A 19,920-nucleotide genomic window follows, 5' to 3' on the forward strand; every position below is an offset into this window, starting at 1 on the left:
AAATTTATGCAGACAGTTATTGGTTCTTGGTAAAGCTCATTATCACAAAATCTTGGTTCAGAGAGTACGACCCTAGCCATGTTAGGCAATGGATCGAGATTCGATTCAATAGGGTGTTGGCCCTTAGTTCGACCCCTTTATATTAAGGCCCCAGTTCTTCAAGAAATGTCATAGTTTGCTCGAAGGCCAGAACTCTAGTCTAGATGGATAAGATAATGAATGAGAAATAAGAAATAAAAAAAAAAGAGAAAAGTACAAACAATCAAGTTATTGAGTTAACATATCTAAATTGTTTTACGTTGAAAAAGATATTGGAAAAACAAAATTAACAATTGTAGCCTTGGAGCTACATGATGGTGATAGCATTTTGCGATAGAGTTCGATACATGCCGAGGATAGGAAAGAATTACCAAGGAAATATGTACCTAAAGGCTCGTATGTACAAAATCTTGAACAAAAATGCACTTGTTATGATGGGATCTTGGATAGAAACAAGTAATATTTTAGTAGGTAAATTAATATCTTAAGCAGTGAATAAATTGCCGGATACCTCGGAGGATAAATTATTATGAGTCTTACTTTGCAAATAAGTATCCAGTGCAAAGTCTAGTGGACAACTAAAGAGAGTTTACCAGCAGCTTGTGCATTTATTGGGAAGTAACATTCAATCATGTTCTCCTGATGCCTGTCAATACGGGAGATAAATAGCACAGAGGCTGGGGAACAAGATCATAAGTGTTGATGATGACATGATTCTTCATTATGTCTTTCAGGGATACTGCTATTTCATTATGTTTTCATGGTTTTTTGATTGCGAGTAGCCCAGGAGGAGGCCACTGATCCCAGAGTCCCAATATTTTAGATGCCAAAATTCGTATAAAACGGCAATCTTTGTTAGCTAGACCTCAAAGTTCTAAAATTTTTCAGAACTGTGACCTCCAAAATCACCAACTTTCCTCTCTTCCTTGTGTCCACGATTCGAACTGGTATAACTAATTTTAATTGCATTCAAGCTTAATAATTCAACTGCGCATGTAATCCAGAACTTGTCTCTAAATTTCTTCTTATTCCTCCTGTCATTAGCTACCTCCTGAATCTAGCTGAAATTGAATTCAAGCATCCAGTTAATCTGAACTCAATTGTAACTATAAACTTCTCAACGTAAAGCCAGACCTTCCAGCATTTCCCCTCCAAAATATACCTTGAGTCATGAATAAAGTTAACATGCCAGAAGAAGAACAAAGTCCAGTGCTCCTAATTATTATAGCACAGGAGATTATTCAGAGACCAAGAACAAGATTTTGGAGCACCCCAGAAGTTCTGCAGTCCCATCATAGCTGAATTCCTGGAACATCTCATGACACAGCTGGACATTCTTAACATGCATTTGGCTTCTCTTAGTCATTATATCAAAGATACCATGATAAAGCATAAAATCTTCTTCCCGATCAGAGATATTGTAGTAAAGATAAACAGAAACAGAATGCACCGTGATTTTAAATTCAGCACAAATAAATGTAAGAAGCATAGACATCCAAGAATCAAATCATTCAAATGGTCTGAACTAAATTTTCATTTCAATTATAAAAGAACATCTAGTCGTCTACATATTTTGCAAATAACTATTCATGACAAGCATCAGCTGCAGGCTGTAATATAATACTGAGGAATATTTCACCAGCAAACAACATACAGTAAAGCTACAAACCATCATGATTCCATTGCTCAAGATCTCCGATCTTATCCACATATCCACACATCCTATGGACATCTAAAAAAGAAACAGAAAGGGTTGGGCGTACTGCCAGCATTAGCTATTATTCCTTAACAAACTATGTATATATTATTCGAGCCTACGTAGCAGCATCAACATTTTTTTCTGTTTTTCTTTTTTTTTCGAGAACTTAGAACGGTTGGATGACAGCAACGTAAAATCTACAGTTATAATTTCTGCAGAACTTATAACTATTCTTGGTGCCTGATTTGACATCTTCATCTCCTCAAAGAGACTATCTTTAGATTTTGATGCAGTGCTTAACCTGTTCAATTATCTGCACTGCTCGTGTATCATGGCTTCCGCTTCACATTAGCTGACACTTCAAATCCTGGTCTTTAATTGGAGGCTCAGGCTCCACAGGGAGAAAACTACTTGTTATCTCTGATGTTTTACTGCTACATTCTGCATTTCCTTCATTCAGACACACATGATTCTCACCAGAACTTGGTGTTGCATATGATTTCCGAGATGGAACGACCTGAAAAGTATCCAAGGAGCAGATACATGTGAGAACTTCCGCTAAGAGAAATCATTTTACATCGACTTTCATGATCTATGACAAGAAATAAAACTGACAAAATTGACCAATTACTTGATCATTAACCAGCCGATCTGCAACTGCTGTCCTTGGTCTTTTTTTCCTGTATGTTCTACTTGATTGCTTCATTTGTTCAAACTCATCATCAACAAAGTTCTGATCTGATACCTCTGTAGAAATTCACAAATTTTACCCTTTCTGAACATGTGTCAAGTAAAATAAAAATGAATTGGAGCATTGTTACCTCACCATTTTTTTTATTTTACATGGTAAGTAGATATTGCATTATCTAAGTTGGAAGCAACACTCATGTAGCAGATCATCTGGTTAAATTTGATAAATTATTGGAGGCATTTATCTTTTAGAGGTATGATGATGCAGACAATAGAATGGCAGGAGGACACAGATCTGGAGTTAATACAGTTGTTTAGAGCATCATCTAGGCATTTCAAACATCAACTTAATAAGGTTGCAAATATAAGAATTTGATCGATGGTTCACCGTACTAGCCCGAATTGGGTGGTACAGAGCGTACCGTACCATACCAGTATTCGGTACGGGAGGCGTACTAGTACAATATCTGGTACGGATGGCATACCGACTCTCGGTACGCCAAAAGGATCCCGTACCATACCATACCAGCACCGTGCTAGTGTGGCACCAGTACAAAGTCCAGTACCGAAACGGTGAACCCTTGTTTGATCTATTGGGATGAGTTGATATCTATGGGATGAATTTCTTTTTTAAGTAAAATTTCATTATCCTTGTCCTTACAAATATCACTACAAAAAGTGCTTAAGACCATTCCTACATGGAGACATGACCCAAAACCTAATAGTCTAGCTGATTTTTTTTTAAAATTCCCATATTTATTCCAGCAGCTGATATTCAGGTGGAACTCTTATTGATCATCTAATACTGAGTAATGAGCATGGCAGATGATCAAACATGAATTTGGAACTTTGCTAGGAAATATGGATCCAAGAACAGTATGATCAAATTCTCTCTCAAAAAAAAGAAGACGAAGAAGAAGAGGAGGGGGAGCAAGAGGAGGAAGAAGAAGAAAAGGAGAAGGGGGAGGATTAAAATAGAATATGTAAAAAATGCAATTAAAGTAACCACTGTCTAAAATGATTATTTGAGATGAAACTAAAGTAACCACTGCCTAGAGGCTCATGTTCTCTTTAGCATCATATCAAGGCTCATATGGTTTGCCTTGAGGCTCACCAGTGAGACCATGTAAGAGAGGCATATGGATCATGTGAACAAGCTCAAGTAAAATGCACACATTAGCCTTATATTATGATCTAATGGGAGGCATACAAATCAAACTATGACATTTTGGTGATCTAATGGGACACATACAAATCAAACTATGACAATCTTCAAAACAATCATAAGGAAATAAATTTCTTATATTTAATTTTACATGATTTTATATCCGAGCATATTTGCAGTCAAAACTAGCTAATGACAGCATTTCAAATATCACTTTTGGTAGATTTCTAAGTAATTCTATTAGAGATTAAATTTCTTCGAGGCTTATACCTTAACCCTTGCAGCAATACCTGACCTTTTCTTTTTGAAGGAGGACATATGTAGAATGATGTTTTATTAGAAATTTAGAACTAATGACCGGAGGATATTCACTTTGTATTAAACTTGTTATCTTGAATATTTTAGCAGAAAATGGATAAATACATGGTAGAATGTCTCATATGATTCGATAAGGTAGATGAAGAAGACTCTGACAATGTGAAGCTTCTCTGTTCTACCACAGATATATGTGGCTGACTCATGGAAAATCAAATAAGACAACATTATGGTTGGCATTGACAATTTATGGGTAATAACAAAACAAGTTGGATAACTTGAAATATGTTAGAAGATGCTTAAGCATAGCAGCAGTTGAGGACAAGTGACCAAGAACTGATAAGAACGTTAATACCAATGCCAAGAATAGAGAAAGGGACGAGGTCCAAATGAAGAGAAATACTTGGAATTCAGTCATATGGGATGAAGAGATGGGGAAAATGACCAAAAGATCCATCGCTGAAAAATAAAGCAGATCAAGAAGATCAAAAGGCAAATCCAAGTTTTGCTGAAAGAAGCATAAGCAACTTGGGCAATAGCCCAAGTCTGAAAGGTGTTTCCCTAAGAGTTTGGCCTGGGGAATTATTCCATCTTTTCTTTGAAATGATTGGTGGTGCCTCTGCCATTCTTGGAAAAAGGTAAAGAGAACTAGATTGGAAAATAGTACATCTCATAAATCTCCCAACCTAATAATTTCTGCGATGAGAACCTCATTATGTGCTTCTTATACACAAATTATGAAAGGAACAAGATGATTGTTTTCTTGATAGAAAATTAAAAAAAATATGACCTGAAATCTATCCAAATTCCTTGGTTCTTTAAACTACTTGATAGCCTTTATGCTGCATCACACAAGCTTCTACATAAACCAAAATAATATTTCTCAGTGCTTGGTGTACTTAAAATCCATACATTCGTAAAAGTGAACATCCAAGACCATTGCACAAGGAGGCTTCAACTAGGTGCTGATGCAAAATTGTTCTGTCTACCTAATGCCATATTTCCTCATTTTGCATGCCCAACTTGTTGCCCTTGCACTTGAGCTACTATTTGTGGATATTCATCATTATTTGTCATGAGCAGGATAACTGCCCTATCAAAATCATTGCTTGCTTCAGACATTATCACCCGAGCCTTTTCTCATCAAATATGTGGTTGGATAAAAAGCATGAATCAACTTAAAAGACCCTAAATCGATAACAGATTATACAACCAGTTGTTGACCTGAAAGCAACCATTGAGAATTTGGTGCCAGATTCGCAGCTAAGGCAAATCTAAGCATGAGAAGAGCTTGCATGAAACTCATATGACAAGTTGGCAGATCTGAAGATCTACTTAATTGCTTACAGCATCAGAATAAAGGTTGCCAGGACAGCATGCCACCAGCACATGATACTTCTTTTTGAAGAGACCAGCATATAATACTCCAATTCACACTCACACATCAGAATAAACTTATATTGTATCTTCCCCTTCTCTGACATGGCCTACCTACTCTCTTCGAACAAAGGTTCGAACTATACCAAGATGAACTTGAAGAGCCACTGCATACTATTACTCATTCGTCTAATTTCAATGTTCTCCTACACCCCTCATCCTTGCTTCTCGTCCAAAGAAATTCAAATCCTCAGCCTCAATCCTTTTTTTTTTTCCTTTTAATTGCCGCAATCAACTCCTGTTCATTAGCTGATCCTATACTTGCTTTAATCCACATCCAGAATTTTCTTCCATTAAATCAAAACAAACACTTAAACAGACTATCTATATGCCTAGTTACTACACCAACCACTTATAACAAGACTGAAGAAATATCTGGTTGAACAGCAACCCAGAATTGGCTGCCATATCGTTGGGAGGCCCAAAACTTATACCAAGACTGAGGAAATATCAAAAAACCTCCTATCTTCAAAGAACCATATCCACAATAGCAGAAGTGAAAGAGGTGGGCAAAGTCAAACAGAGAGGTAAACAGGCAAGCAAAAGGAGAACCCATTATAAAGGGGAATATGAGGGCAGGAGGCGGCAAAGTCTTGCCTCAATTATGGTTGCCACCACCACCATCCTTACTTTAGAATACCCTCCACTACCAGGAAACAAACTCTGGTAGACCCTGCCCTCTGAGAACTAGTATGCAGCCTTACATGAAGAGCTGCAAATGTTCCCGGCAAGGAAAATACCTGCCCTCACCATAAGAAATGCTATCATCCTAGAAGCAGGAATAGTATAGTACACAGATATATGGGACCTGCAGGCTTTCATGACATCTAACCAAGCTTGAGAAAAAAGGCATACAATGTAGGAGAGGAGCAGCAATTTATAGAGAAGAAAAGTAGACAGAAATGGCAGGTAAGTATTTTCTCATGCTTGAACTCACTAGAGACTGAGCTTTGATGGGATATATGGCAAAGGAGAGTAGCAAATACAACAGGAATTAGATTTGCTACTTATGGTTATTAACGGTTATACTTGTAAGGAAAATTTACAAGAGATTGAAGGACAAATAACATTGTTTGGAAATACAATTGCTCTTGATTATGATGCTTTATTCTTTAAGAAAACAAACAAGCTTATGATTATATGCAGTTTCTCTCTTCTTTTATAATCAAAGGCACTTTTTGAGAATTTAATAGTTATTATTTTATTGGTGTCATTAAAGTTTGGTACATTCAGTAATGTTTGATATTGCACAACAAATACATTAAAAGATATTACAAAATAACAAAGATAAAATAAATCTGTCTAGAAAAGAATAGGAGAAAATTTTGAAGAAATTAAGGCTAAAATTGAACATCAAAGATATTTGTGTATGACTGTAGAAGGAAGAAAGAGATCAGCCACAGAAAAAAGTTAAAAGGGGCACCTGTAGTGCTTCCCACGGAATCTTGAAGACATATGTGAGGGCAGGATAGAAGCTGCTTTGTGTTTATTGCTTCTCTTCCATGGCTCTGAGTTGCTACTTCAATTTCTTGTGTGGCTAAGACCCTGTCATTCACCTGGTTTGATGTAAGACGCGTCCCTTTGCCAGTGGAAGGTGATCTGAAATGCCGAATCCATGGATTTGAAGACAAAGAGCGAGGTTCATTCTCAATGTCTTTGCATCTTTTAGCTCTCTCAAATTTTAGATTCTCCCAACAGCCTCCCTGCAGGACCTTATACTGCAAATTTATATGTTTAGATCAAGGAAAAAAAAAATTAGAGGTCTTAGGAATTGCTACCAGATAATAGAAACAGGAGGAAAAAGTACTCATCAATACCTGACCAGATGTCAAGCTACTGGCATTTGACCCAGATGAATTTCTGCGTATTTGTGTCCTTGACAAAGATCCAAGCAAATCCTTTGAATTGTACTTGCTGCTGTATAACTGACTAACAAATGACGCTTCTATAGAACTAAGATAAAGATTGTGCTTCTCATCTGTCCAACCAGTTGGCCAAGAATCTACCACCTGAGGCCCGTAACAAAAGAAAGCTTGTGAAGTGCATTATTAAAAATGATCGTAACAAGGTAGCTACTCTAAATAAACCTATTTTGAATATTCTTAGAAATTCTAGTAAAAATATATGTAACATTGACTGTCAAATAAAATCAAAAAAAAAAATAAATAAATTCTTCCTCACTGTATATGGAGACGATGACATGTACAATCTAAGGTAAATAGAAAAGGAAAACAAGTTTAGAAATCTATAAAGTCTTTATAATCTTCACTTCATATCATATTATGTTTTTGTTACTTAAAAAAGTTGCTCTGCAATCAAAACAAAGTTTCTTAGGAGTAACAAAAAAATCTAGCGGAGCAAAATGAATACAATGGTTTCATAAGATGGAGTGAATACAAGTAAGCAAATGAACTCCATATAATTCTGAAATCTATGTCAAATGGTAGACTTAGGCATTAAAGCTTATCCATCGCCATTTAAAGCATATGCTCTAAATTATTCTTCCAACCAAGCAAGTTTCTTTTCTTATTTATGTTATGGTGCGTGAAGAAAGAAGTGCTCATGAAAGTGATAATATAGAGTTTCATGATATCAGCAGACAATAGAAAGAGTAAATATTTAATGGACAAAAGCAAAAACTAATTTCAAAACAAGAAAAAGGAAAAAAAAGAAGAGAACAAAAAGTCCAATATGATAAATGGAAAATAAAAGCCTCCACAAAAAAAATATAAGCCAATATTAGCGAGTGATTTCTCTCCATGGAAAGTGCATTATCTGCAAATGGAAAAAGCAATACAGAACTTCGGCGACATAAAGGTGTATAACCTATCAAAATAGTGCGGTTCACCGAAGAAGTTCTCTAATCAACAAGGGCAAAGAGAAATTCCAAACAATAGCAATAACAATAGGAAGAAAAAGTCACGATGATAGATGGAATAAAATATGCTTCCAGAAAGAAATTAAATCTTTCCTCCCTTTTCACAGACAAAGGACGAGGAAAACTAACATCTAGTTTCGGTATAGGAGATGAGAAGTACAGCAGAGCCTCATGACCAGGAGAAAGACACCACAAGCAAAATATCTAAGTCAACAAACAAAATACTTAGTCCTAGAGAATAGGGGGGGAAAGTGGTGTGCCAGTATCGGTAATTGTTCGGCCCCATCTGTGGACCAGTTTAAGCAGCTGAATCTTACTATTCTAACTTTTAACTCTAGTTCAGCTGATATTGAGAATCTTTTTTTTTTCTAATTTTTATTAAAAGAAAGCCCCAAGAAACTTCTATCCCATGTAGAATTAACCTGCTTGTATTTTTCTATCTATTATATTGAATACAGTCCTTTTCATTTTTCTTCTTCTTGCTACACTTTCTCCTGATCTTGCCTTTAGGAATGGACAAAAGAATTGCCCCTACAGATTGCAGACTTGATCTCACGCAACTTCCTGCAGATTTTCAAAGTTATCTCAGATAAACTTCCAAAACTTGAGATATGAAGAAAAAAAAAGTCAGGTCTGAAAGCGAATAGAATCTGATTGTGAGATTTACCTGCATCATGAGATCCAATTAGGATCATAAATATCTAATCTATGAGGAAACTATTCTCAAACAGCCTTAACAAGTTTCTCAGGGTCATGGAAGGGTACCAGTTAAAAATGATTCTTGTTGTTTTACAAGGCTTACCATGATGAAACCAAAAACAAGGCGCAATCTTCTAACTCATACTAATGAATTAAGCTCAATTTTATTCTAAAAATACTTCAATCCATAGCAAGACCCTAAAACCAACCCCCTCCGCCGCTCACTGCGGCACTGCCTTTCGAATAATCCATCAATTAATACTAGAGGAACAAATCTTTCCCATAATGAAGCAACCAATTACAAAACAACAAAAGAAACCATTATCTTTTTTTTTATGATAAGATATGGAGGAAATGAGACACTTCCCCCATGATTCATTAAAATATAAAGAAGTTAATTACACGGTAGGTTACAAAAGAAACCACTGTCAACCAAATTTTCCTCTTCAAAATCCTCAGAACAAACCAAATCAAAATCAAAACAATTATCTAAAGCAAGTACACATCCTCACGAAATCAAAAAAGGAGAGAAAGGAAGACCGCATCAATTACCTTCCTCGGGCTCTCGATCCCGGAAACCTCGGCCTTAATCGGCCGATTAGACCGGTTATCATCCATATCTCCTCGCAACCTACCAATCTACGCCTCAACCTTGGGAAAACCCACAAGAGCAAGAGAAAGAAACGAACCCAAAACTCCTCGATTTCTAGCGCTCCGAATCGCCTCAGATCACGAATGAAGGGCAAGAGGTCTTGGAGCCGAGACCTTTATCCGGCGTGGCACCGCTTTTACACGTGGCGACGACGACCCAAGCGTGACACCTGGCGGCAGACATAATATCTTGCGGCAGATATTTTTGAGGTGCCGAAAGATCTTGGCTACTGTAATGATGACGTGGCAGCTGTCAGGCTCCGCGGACTTCCGGTTCCGCGATTTTTTTCCGGTTTTGAGGCTTAGCTTTTACGCTAACCAGTCTGAATTTGGATGTACGACCATAATTTAATTATTTACCTTATCCTTGAGTATTTTTTTTGGCTAAAAAAAAAAAAAAAAAGAAAGAAAGAGGAGGTGAGGAGGCATATTTCCTGCTGGAAAATGTTCGATACGGACAAACAAGTTTTACTTTGCCCTTTCTACCTACGGAGGAGTCTCACCAACATGGGAGCTTTTTTCACGTGTGAGTACGTCACATCAGCACTACCTAAGTACCAACAGACCAGATGACGATGACGACTCCACTGGACAAACTAAGCAGGAGCATCTGGTCCCCGTATCTAATCGACGTCTGCGCGTTTCGAATCTGAGCCACTCCGGTGGAATTTTAGCCCCGTTTCAACCGTGCTACTATCTTGATGGTTGAATGTTATCTTTTAACAAAGTAGTAACGTAGCCTGAAAAAAGTGTTATTATCTCTAAACACATTATCAAGCGTTATTTTTTTTACCATAATTTTAACACTTTATTGACATGCCAGATGTCCAAACCTCCGGATCTTACTCTAATCTGTCTCAATTTTGACTTACCACCATAATATACCATGCTTGGGCGTTATCTTTTAACACATAACTTATGTAGCCAATATATATATATATATAAGAATAAAAATCAGGGTTACAGCTAGGAATGGATTTAATCCATACACTCAACAAGGTGCTTCAATTTAGAAAGTTTTTTCTCTTTTTATCAAACTTGTGTTAGTATTTTTTTTTCTCTTTACTGCTAATTTTTGTTTTCTTTCTATGTATAATATAGTATATTTTAGCACCATCATCTAGGAAAAAGGAGAAGAAATCAGTATTTAAAAATACGAAAACTCGGTTCACTTGGATTTTTAATGATCCACGTGAATTGACAACTCGGGCAGGTTATATTTTAAGTTAGTACAAAATACAAATATATATGAATCATATGCATAAAATAAAAATATAAAATATGATTTCAAATTAACATAAAGTAAGAAAAAAATATAAATATAAAGTATTAAATAATAATTATATAAATTTAAGTTGAAATGCTGAAAAATCTGAAAAATTAGAAAAATAAGAATAATTCTAAAAATTTGATTGAGCTAGATAACCCAATTATTCAAAAATTTGGCCTAGTCATTGAGTCGGATTGTTTGAGTTCTTGATTGATCACTTACATATACTTAAGTGATCTAATAAGCAACCCAACCAGAAATTCTGCCAATTTAATCAAAATCAAGTGATGCTCTGTTGGACTGCTAGATTTTTAAAGAAGCAGAATAATAAACTCTAGAAGTTTGATCAAGAACATCATAGTTAGGTATCCGAGAATGATCCAGGAAAAGGGATAACCATTTCAAAACAAGCAAAACTGATGCGAGTCCTATAAATCTATGTGATCCCTCAAAAAACAGTTATCTAGACTTTGGTTCCAAACATTGGGTATCCACTTGCTAATTTTAGCTTTTTATGAAGTGGGGTTGCTAGAGCTTTTGTTTTGTTTTGTTTTTTTTTTTTTGATAAGACATTAGAAGGAAAGAATATACCTCCCCTAAAGATCTTGCGGCAGATATTTTTGAGGTGCCAAAAGATCTCAGCTACTGTAATGATGACGTGGCAACTGTCAGGCTCCGCTGACTTCCGGTTCCGCGATTTTTTTTCGGTTTTGAGGCTGAGGCTCAGCTTTTACGCTAACCAGTCTGAATTTTGATTTACGACCATAATTTAATTATTTACCTTGTCCTTGAGTGTTATCTTTTAACAAATTAGTAACGGAGCTTGAGAAAAAAAAAGGCGTTATTATCTCTAAACACATCATCGAGCGTTATCTTTTTGACCATAATTTTAACACTTTATTAACATGGTAGATGTCCAGGGCCCCGGGTCTTTTGGTTCCATGGCTTTTTAGCTTTCAGTCCTAGTTTTTACTCCAAGCTATCTCAATTTTGACTTACCACCGTAATAGACCATGCTTTGAGCGTTAACTTTTAACACATAACTTATGTAGCCAAAATATAAAGAAAAAAAAAACGTGATGTTAGAGATATTCCGAGTCGAACCTGCCAAGATTATTATTATTTGACTAAAGATCAGAGTTTCAGCTAGGAATGGATTTAATCCATACACTCAACAAGGTGCTGCTTATTCTTCTTCTTTTTTTTTTTTTCTTTTTTCGGTATAACAGTTGCTCACGCTATTTTGGCGTGGGTATAACCAGTAGAAACAAGGTACTTCAATTTTGTAAATTGTTGAAGGCCCCTTTTTTTTCAATCTTTTTATCTAACTTGTGATAGTATTTTTTTCTCTTTACTGCTAATTTTGGTTTCCCTTCCATGCATATTTTTCTCTTTACTGCTAATTTTGGTTTCCCTTCCATGCATAGTATAGCGTATTTTAGCACCATCCTTAGATAAGGGAAAGGGGAAGAAATCAGTCTTTAAAAATAAGAAATCTCAGTTCGCTTGGATTTTTGATGATCCAAGTAACTTGACAACTCGGGCAAGTTAAATTGCAAGTTAGTCTAAAATACAAATATATATGAATTTTATGTATGGAATAAAAATGTAAAATATGATATCAAATTACATAAAGTAATACAAAAATATAAATATAAAAAATTAAATAATAATTATATAAATTTAAGTTGAAACCTTGAAAATTTTAAAAAATAAGGATAATTCTGAAAATTTGATTGAGTTAGATCACACAATTATTCAAAAACTCGGTCTGGCTATTGAGTTGAATTGTTCGAGTTCTTGATTGAATCACTTACATGTACTTAAGTGATCTGATAACCAGCCCAACCAGGAATTCTGCCAATTTGATCAAAATCAAGTGATGCTTTGTTGGATTGCCAGGTTTTTAAAGAAGCAGTAGGATAAACTCTAGGAGTTTGATTAAGAACATCATAGGTATCCGAGAGTGATCCATGAAAAGGGATAACCGTTTCAAACACAAGCAAAACTGATGCAAGTCCTATAAATCTATGTGATCCCCCCAAAATAGTTATCTAAACTTTGGTTCCAAACATTGGGTATCCATTTGCTAATTTTAACTTTTTATGAAGTGTGGTTGCTAGAGCTTTTGTTTTTTTGTTTTTTTAATAAGAATTGCAAGAACATTAAAAGAAAAGAATATACCTCCTCTAAAGAAAGTATTGATACAGAAATTTGTTCACCTTTTATAAATAACAATATTATTACCTCAATCAACATAAATCTCAATTCTTATCACATTTGTTACATTAGTTGTCATTTGAAAAAGGGCAGGTGCACCCGTTGACATTATAATTTGTAAAAGCCAACTTCCTAAAGATTTCCACTAGTTGGCATGAATTTTTGACTTTTATTTCAAAGTTCACATATGAGATCAAGCTTTTAGCCTATTATGCACCTTGTTAACTTGGAGAAAATACTAGACAATTGCCACCATAATCCGTTGTCACATGTCCACAAAACTCTTCAATCTATCACTTGAACCTTCTAACTAGATTATTTTTATATTTTAAAAAGCATGTGTAATTATAAAATATTATATTTTCACTATAAATTTGAATTCATTGGTGCAAAATTTGTAATTGCATCATATTAAATCTACGAGTTTCATTTAAAAGAATATGCAATACATAGGTTCCCAAATTTAGGATACATAATTTCTTAAACAGTAATAAACAGATGGGGTAATCAATTACCAAAAAAAAAAAAAACAGATGTGGTAATCCACAAACCCGACATGCAAGACCTATTTAACTTGTAAACTTGTTTAAGACTTAATCTAAATGCTTTTTTTTTGTTACTGAACTAAAACTCATGTCAGATCGAGTAATCAAATCATTATAGACCAACCAAACTCTACCTGATTATTGAACAAGTTAGATGTATCGAGCATATTATTTCGAATAAACGGACCATGTATAGTTCTTTTTTTTAAAAAAAAAACTGTTTAAATGATCGGATTTGGAGTAGCAAGTTTTACTTAAGCATGGAGGATACATCACAAGAGGGTTTTTATCCTTAAAGCCATATGAATCTTTATTAATGTTATGTTGTAAGGCTTTCTTTGCAACCCTACATGAAAATATGACACCACACTAGGAATCGACAGATGCATCAGCTGGAAGACACACAGATGATGCTTTTGTTTCTCATAATCAAGTAACAAAGACAGAGTCCTGGAAAAAAAAAGGACTAGCAAAATTCCCCTAGGTTAATAACTCCTAGAAAAAAAATAATAATTTGTACCTAACAAGTAGCTATGTGATATACACCAACTTGAAGCATCATGTATGTGCATTTATCATTGCTTGCTTTGTCACACATATGGAGGAAAAACACATTACAACCAAGAAAAACAAATTTGTCATGTTTGTTGAGCTAGTATACAGAGGAGGAAGGTCTTTGTTCTCTTCTATTCCTTTCATTTTATTTTGCCAGCCAAAGTTCAGCAATGTTGACGCACTGAGCATGCAACAACTCGGGCCCATTGCCTCAACCTTTTCTTCACTCGTTCCGGGCTTGCACCTTCAAACCCCCCAAAAAAATGCCACATCAGATTATAATCTTGACATGCTCGACATACTATGTATGCATAAGGATCACTTGATGTCGATAAAATTACAGTTTATAGCAAATGCTTGATTCATTGTGGCACATCGAAAATGAGGTGATATCCTCCGAAAGAATTCACCACATCTGAAATCAAAATTATGTAAATAAAGAACTGGGATATCTAAATAAAGAGAGCATACGTATGCATCATAATTCATTAGGAATTAGTTGGCAATACCAGAAAAATAATGCTACAATGCCCAACTTTGGTATCAGAATTTTTCTCCAAACAGATAGCATGCCATATGGCATGAAAGTATCAGTGCAGCTCACAAGATAGTGTAATATTCACAGCAAGACTCTCTGCCACATGAGATACTAGTTGTTGATGGAAAAGTTTTGGTCATGGAGTTGGGCTTTGCAGAATTTTCTAGTAAAATTTTACAAGAGACATACATATTCAAGAGTCCCAAAGGCCTAAAAGATGCTGCTCTCCTATCCTGTTCTAAAAATGAATGAACACTGTACTCGTATCTCAATTAGATGGTTGCAATCTCATGTGGCAATTGGTATACCAGCATTCCACAATCCTCTCGCATACAAAATACATGTATAAATTCTAACAAAATATATTAACAAAATCCATATTTTGATCATCCCTAGAAGATACTTTGAACTTTAACATTTGTTATTATTTTGTAGCTTTTTTTTGTTTTGGTTAAACCAGAATCATTAAATCAGTCTAGAACAAACAATTTAAAAGAAATCTCTCTCCTAGAATAATAGCATTCCTAATGATAAAAATCATTATTTTCTTAAGTATTTTCGGTTGTCGGATACGCATACCCGGGGAGATTATGGAGGCAGGGGAATCAGGCGGGGACCCGTCAATCGAGGAGTCAGATCCTGGCCCGGATCCGGATCCGGATCCGACAACTGAAACATGATACTGCTTGTGAACCGCATGATAGAGATCGAGGGCGGGGAAGGTCCGAGCGAGCCTGGCGACGGTGGTGGTGCCATCATCGCCGGAGTCGAAGGCAAACCCGAATCCGAGATCGATGCACCCGCGAAGCTCGTCAAGGTCCTCGTCCATGACGCTCCGGCCAACCGGAGCTCCCCTCAAGCGGCCATGCCGGAGGCTCTTCCTGCGACGCCAGGCCTCGTCACGCGCCGAGTCTCGTGACCGGCATCTCTTCTCGACGAACGGGAACCTGGATTCGGGGTCAGCCATGGGGGATCCCCCTCCTTCTTGGCCTCGTGGGAGGCGGGAGCCTGAGAGGTGGGCACGGGGCTTGGATCCTATTTCTTTCTTTCTTGAGGGATGGAAGAAGGGACAGGGAGGGAGAGGGATAAGGGAGGTCGGGGGAGTGTTTTTAAAGGGCAATAGATGGAGGGAAAAGAAAAAAGGGGCTAGGTTGGCAGTTTCGCGTAGATCTTGGTTGGTCTTAGCTATGATATCCTGTCTCCTCTCTTTTTCTTTTTTTAGAAATTAACTAAATAATAGTTATTGGATATTTATAGTTGTCCACCTGTTTGCACTCCCTCCCTTTCTCTCTTCCACCTAATTAAGGATACATTAGTAGGTTTTATAGATTAATGGAAAAATCTAGATTTATGAGACCAAGGCCTTGATCATTAACATGTTTCTCTTATAATTCGGGTGAAATGTTAACAACTCGCTCTCTAATTTCCAGAAATATGACCATATTCAGTGTCGACACATAGAACATATGCTTGGACTTTGCAAATTATTTTGGGGAAATTAATCACCCACCCTCTTTTAGACCACGCTATAACAAAAAGTCCCCGTTGACCGGTCTTAAAATTTTTCGTCCATTATCTCTATTAAGTTTAATTCCCGGTCCTTCAGCCCCTTTTGTTTTTTCAAAAAATACCGAAAATGCCCCTATCCCTTTTGATCTCCCATTCCCAGAAGAAGAAGAAACAGGGGCAGCCGCCACCTACCACGGCCCATCCCCGCCCGAGCTCCCTCCCGTGGCTGCCACCGGCGCCGTCTCGCTTCCTACCGAGCCCCATCCCGCGGCTCCGCCACCTCCCGTGCCCCTTCCCCTCCTAATCTTTCGATCTCAGCAGAAAAAGAAGAAGAAGAAGGCCCGGCCGCCGCCGACCATGGCGCGCCTCCGCCCGAGCTCTCTCCTGCGGCCGCGGCCGGCCCCTGCTCGCCCCCTCCCTAGCCCCCTCCTGCGGCCTCGCCCCCTCCCACGGCCCCCGCCCGAGCTCCCTCCCGCGGCCGCCGTCGGCCCCGGCTCGCCGTCGACGGCGGCCCCGCCCCCTCCAACGGCCGCCACGGCCCGGCCCCCTCCGGCGCCGCCGGCTCGCAGGAGGAGAAGAAAGAAGAAAGAAGAAGAAGGGAAGAAGAGAAGAAAAAGAAAAAAAAAAGAAAAGGAAAGAAAAAGAAAGAAAAAAAAATAAATAATTAAATAAATGCATAAATAAATAAATCAATAAATATAAATAAACAAATAAATAAAATAAATAAATAAATAATATATTCTAATAAAATAAAATAATTATAAATAAATAAATAAATAAAGAAAAAGGAAGAAAAGGAAAGAAAAAGAAAAAAGAAGAAAAGGAAAGGAAAAGAAAAAAGAAAAGAAGAAAAGAAAAGAAAAGAAAAGAAAAAAAAACAGAAGAAAAGGAAAGAAAAAGAAGAGAGGGAAAGAAAAAGAAAAAAAGGAAAGAAAAAGAAGAAAAGGAAAGAAGAAGAAAAAAAAGAAAGAAAAAGAAGAAAAAGAAAGAAAAGAAAAAAAAGAAAAGAAAAAGGAAGAAAATGAAAGAAAAAGAAGAAAAAGGAAAGAAAGAAGAAAAAGAAAAGAAAAAGAAGAAAAGGATTATTTCTACAAAAAGCAGAAAACTCAGTTAAGTTCAGCATTCTGCTCTGTGCACACAATTTATTGTTTACTGCACACAGATATGTGTCATTTGCACACACTTATTGTTGTAAGCCTAGAGCATGGCACAAACTCAGTTAACCTGGAAACATACTTAATTAACGTTGGCACACACTAAATTTACCCCCGAACATACTTAATTAACGTTGGCACACACTAAATTTACCCCCGAACACAGTTTTGTGCTTTTTGCACACAGTTTTCTGCTTTTTGCACACAGTTAATCGACTACTGCACACAGATATGTGCCATGTGCACACAGTTAAGTTAAGCATTCTGCTCTGTGCGCACAATTACCCGAACACAGTTTTATGCTTTTTGCACAGTTTTCTGCTTTTTGCACACAGTTTATCGATTACTGCACAGAGATATGTGCCATGTGCACACAGTTAAGTTAAGCATTCTGCTCTGTGCACACAATTTATTGTTTACTGCACACAGATATGTGTCATTTGCACACACTTATTGTTGTAAGCCTAGAGCATGGCACAAACTCAATTAACCTGGAAACATACTTAATTAACGTTGGCACACACTAAATTTACCCCCGAACACAGTTTTGTGCTTTTTGCACACAGTTTTCTGCTTTTTGCACACAGTTAATCGACTACTGCACACAGATATGTGCCATGTGCACACAGTTAAGTTAAGCATTCTGCTCTGTGCACACAATTACCCGAACACAGTTTTATGCTTTTTGCACACAGTTTATCGATTACTGCACACAGATATGTGCCATGTGCACACAGTTAAGTTCAGCATTCTGCTCTGTGCACACAATTTATTGTTTACTGCACACAGATATGTGTCATTTGCACACACTTATTGTTGTAAGCCTAGAGCATGGTACAAACTCAATTAACCTGGAAACATACTTAATTAACGTTGGCACACACTAAATTTACCCTCGAACACAGTTTTGTGCTTTTTGCACACAGTTTTCTGCTTTTTGCACACAGTTAATCGACTACTGCACACAGATATGTGCCATGTGCACACAGTTAAGTTAAGCATTCTGCTCCATGCACACAATTTTCCGAACACAGTGTTATGCTTTTTGCACACAGTTTTCTGCTTTTTGCACACAGTTTATCGATTACTGCACACAGATATGTGCCATGTGCACACAGTTAAGTTCAGCATTCTGCTCTGTACACACAATTTATTGTTTACTGCACACAGATATGTGTCATTTGCACACACTTATTGTTGTAAGCCTAGAGCATGTAACCTGGAAACATACTTAATTAACGTTGGCACACACTAAATTTACCCCCGAATACAGTTTTGTGCTTTTTGCACACAGTTTTCTGCTTTTTGCACACAGTTAATCGACAATTTTTTTTCTTTTCTTTTCTTTTTTTCTTTTTTCCTTTTCTTCTTTTTCTTTTCTTTTTTTCTTTTTCTTTCCTTTTTCCTCTTTTTCTTTCCTTTTTCTTCTTTTTTTCTTTTCTTTCCTTCTTTTTTTCTTTTATTTTTCTTTTTCTTTCCTTCTCTACACACAATTAAGTCTTCTGTGCACACTTAAATCTTCTCTCAACACAGTTAAGTATTCTATACATCACACAGTTAAGTTAAATATTCTCTATACACAATTAAGTCTTATATGCACACATTTAAATTTTCTCTGCACACAGTTAAGTGTTCTACGCATCACACAGTTAAGTGTGTGCAGAGAAGACTTAATTGTGTACAGAGAACACTTAACTGTGTGATGCACACAGTTAAATGTTCTCTGTACACAATTAAGTATTCTCTGCACATACATGAATCTTCTTTTTCTTTCCTTTTCTTCTATTTTTTTCTTTTCTTTTCTTTCCTTTTTTCTTTTTTTCTTTTTTCTTTTTCTTTTTCTTTCCTTCTCTTCTTTTTCTTTCCTTTTTCTTCTTCTTTTTTTCTTTTCTTTTTTTCTTTTTTTCCTTTTCTTCTTTTTCTTTTCTTTTTCTTCTTTTTCTTTCCTTTCTTTCCTTTTCTTCTTTTTCTTTCCTTTTCTTCCTTTTTCTTTTCTTTTTTTCTTTTTTTCCTTTTCTTCTTTTTCTTTCCTTTTTTTCTTCTTCTTTCCTTTTCTTCTTTTTCTTTCCTTTTTTCTTTTTCTTTCCCTCTCTTCTTTCTCTTTCCTTTTTTCCCTTCTTTTTCTTTTTTTTTCTCTTCTTCCTTTCTTCTTCTTTCTTCTCCTCCCGCAGGCCGGCGCCACCGGAGGCCGGGGGAGAGGGCCCGGCCATGGCGGCCGCAGAAGGGGGCCGCAGGAGAGGGCCCGGCCGTGGCGGCTTTATTTATTTATTTATAATTATTTTATTTTATTATAGAATATATTATTTATTTATTTATTTATTTATTTTATTTATTTTATTTGTTCATTTATATTTATTGATTTATTTATTTATGCATTTATTTAATTATTTATTTTTTTTCTTTTTTTTCCTTCTTTTTCTTTCCTTTTCCTTTTTTTCTTTTCTTTTTCTTCTCTTCTTCCCTTCTTCTTCTTTCTTCTTTCTTCTCCTCCTGCGAGCTGGCGGCGCCGGAGGGGGCCGGGCCGTGGCGGCCGTTGGAGGGGGCGGGGCCGCCGTC

General features: G+C 36.6%; 2 protein-coding genes across 2 annotated transcripts; both read right to left on the bottom strand.

Annotated features, from left to right (window-relative positions):
* Positions 1 to 1,555: 1,555 nt before the first annotated feature.
* On the bottom strand, positions 1,556 to 9,684 carry LOC103718300 (cold-regulated protein 27-like). The gene is made up of 5 exons (XM_008807052.4): positions 9,475 to 9,684; positions 7,163 to 7,354; positions 6,769 to 7,063; positions 2,370 to 2,485; positions 1,556 to 2,255 (listed from the first exon to the last, which is right to left on the bottom strand). Exons 1-5 carry the CDS (start codon positions 9,538 to 9,540, stop codon positions 2,082 to 2,084), a joined length of 843 nt encoding a protein of 280 aa, XP_008805274.2. The 5' UTR covers positions 9,541 to 9,684; the 3' UTR covers positions 1,556 to 2,081.
* Positions 9,685 to 14,139: 4,455 nt separating this feature from the next.
* Positions 14,140 to 15,768, bottom strand: LOC103718311. The gene is made up of 2 exons (XM_008807064.3): positions 15,281 to 15,768; positions 14,140 to 14,407 (listed from the first exon to the last, which is right to left on the bottom strand). The coding sequence occupies exons 1-2, from the start codon at positions 15,666 to 15,668 to the stop codon at positions 14,328 to 14,330; spliced, it is 468 nt and encodes a 155-aa protein (XP_008805286.2). The 5' UTR covers positions 15,669 to 15,768; the 3' UTR covers positions 14,140 to 14,327.
* Positions 15,769 to 19,920: the final 4,152 nt, after the last annotated feature.

Source organism: Phoenix dactylifera, chromosome 8, assembly GCF_009389715.1.
Source record: "Phoenix dactylifera cultivar Barhee BC4 chromosome 8, palm_55x_up_171113_PBpolish2nd_filt_p, whole genome shotgun sequence".
In the NCBI taxonomy this organism is placed as follows: domain Eukaryota; kingdom Viridiplantae; phylum Streptophyta; class Magnoliopsida; order Arecales; family Arecaceae; genus Phoenix; species Phoenix dactylifera.

What these genes read in the sequence shown, in the direction of transcription:
- LOC103718311 (XM_008807064.3), bottom strand. Translation starts at nt 15,668, where the DNA reads ATGGCTGACCCCGAATCCAGGTTCCCGTTCGTCGAGAAGAGATGCCGG. An exon ending in TGCCTCCATAATCTCCCCGG is followed by an intron (nt 14,408 to 15,280) that starts GTATGCGTATCC and finishes GGGGGTTTGAAG; the next exon opens with GTGCAAGCCCGGAACGAGTG.
- LOC103718300 (XM_008807052.4), bottom strand. Translation starts at nt 9,540, where the DNA reads ATGGATGATAACCGGTCTAATCGGCCGATTAAGGCCGAGGTTTCCGGG. An exon ending in GGATCGAGAGCCCGAGGAAG is followed by an intron (nt 7,355 to 9,474) that starts GTAATTGATGCG and finishes TACGGGCCTCAG; the next exon opens with GTGGTAGATTCTTGGCCAAC. An exon ending in TTCCGTGGGAAGCACTACAG is followed by an intron (nt 2,486 to 6,768) that starts GTGCCCCTTTTA and finishes GAATTTCTACAG; the next exon opens with AGGTATCAGATCAGAACTTT.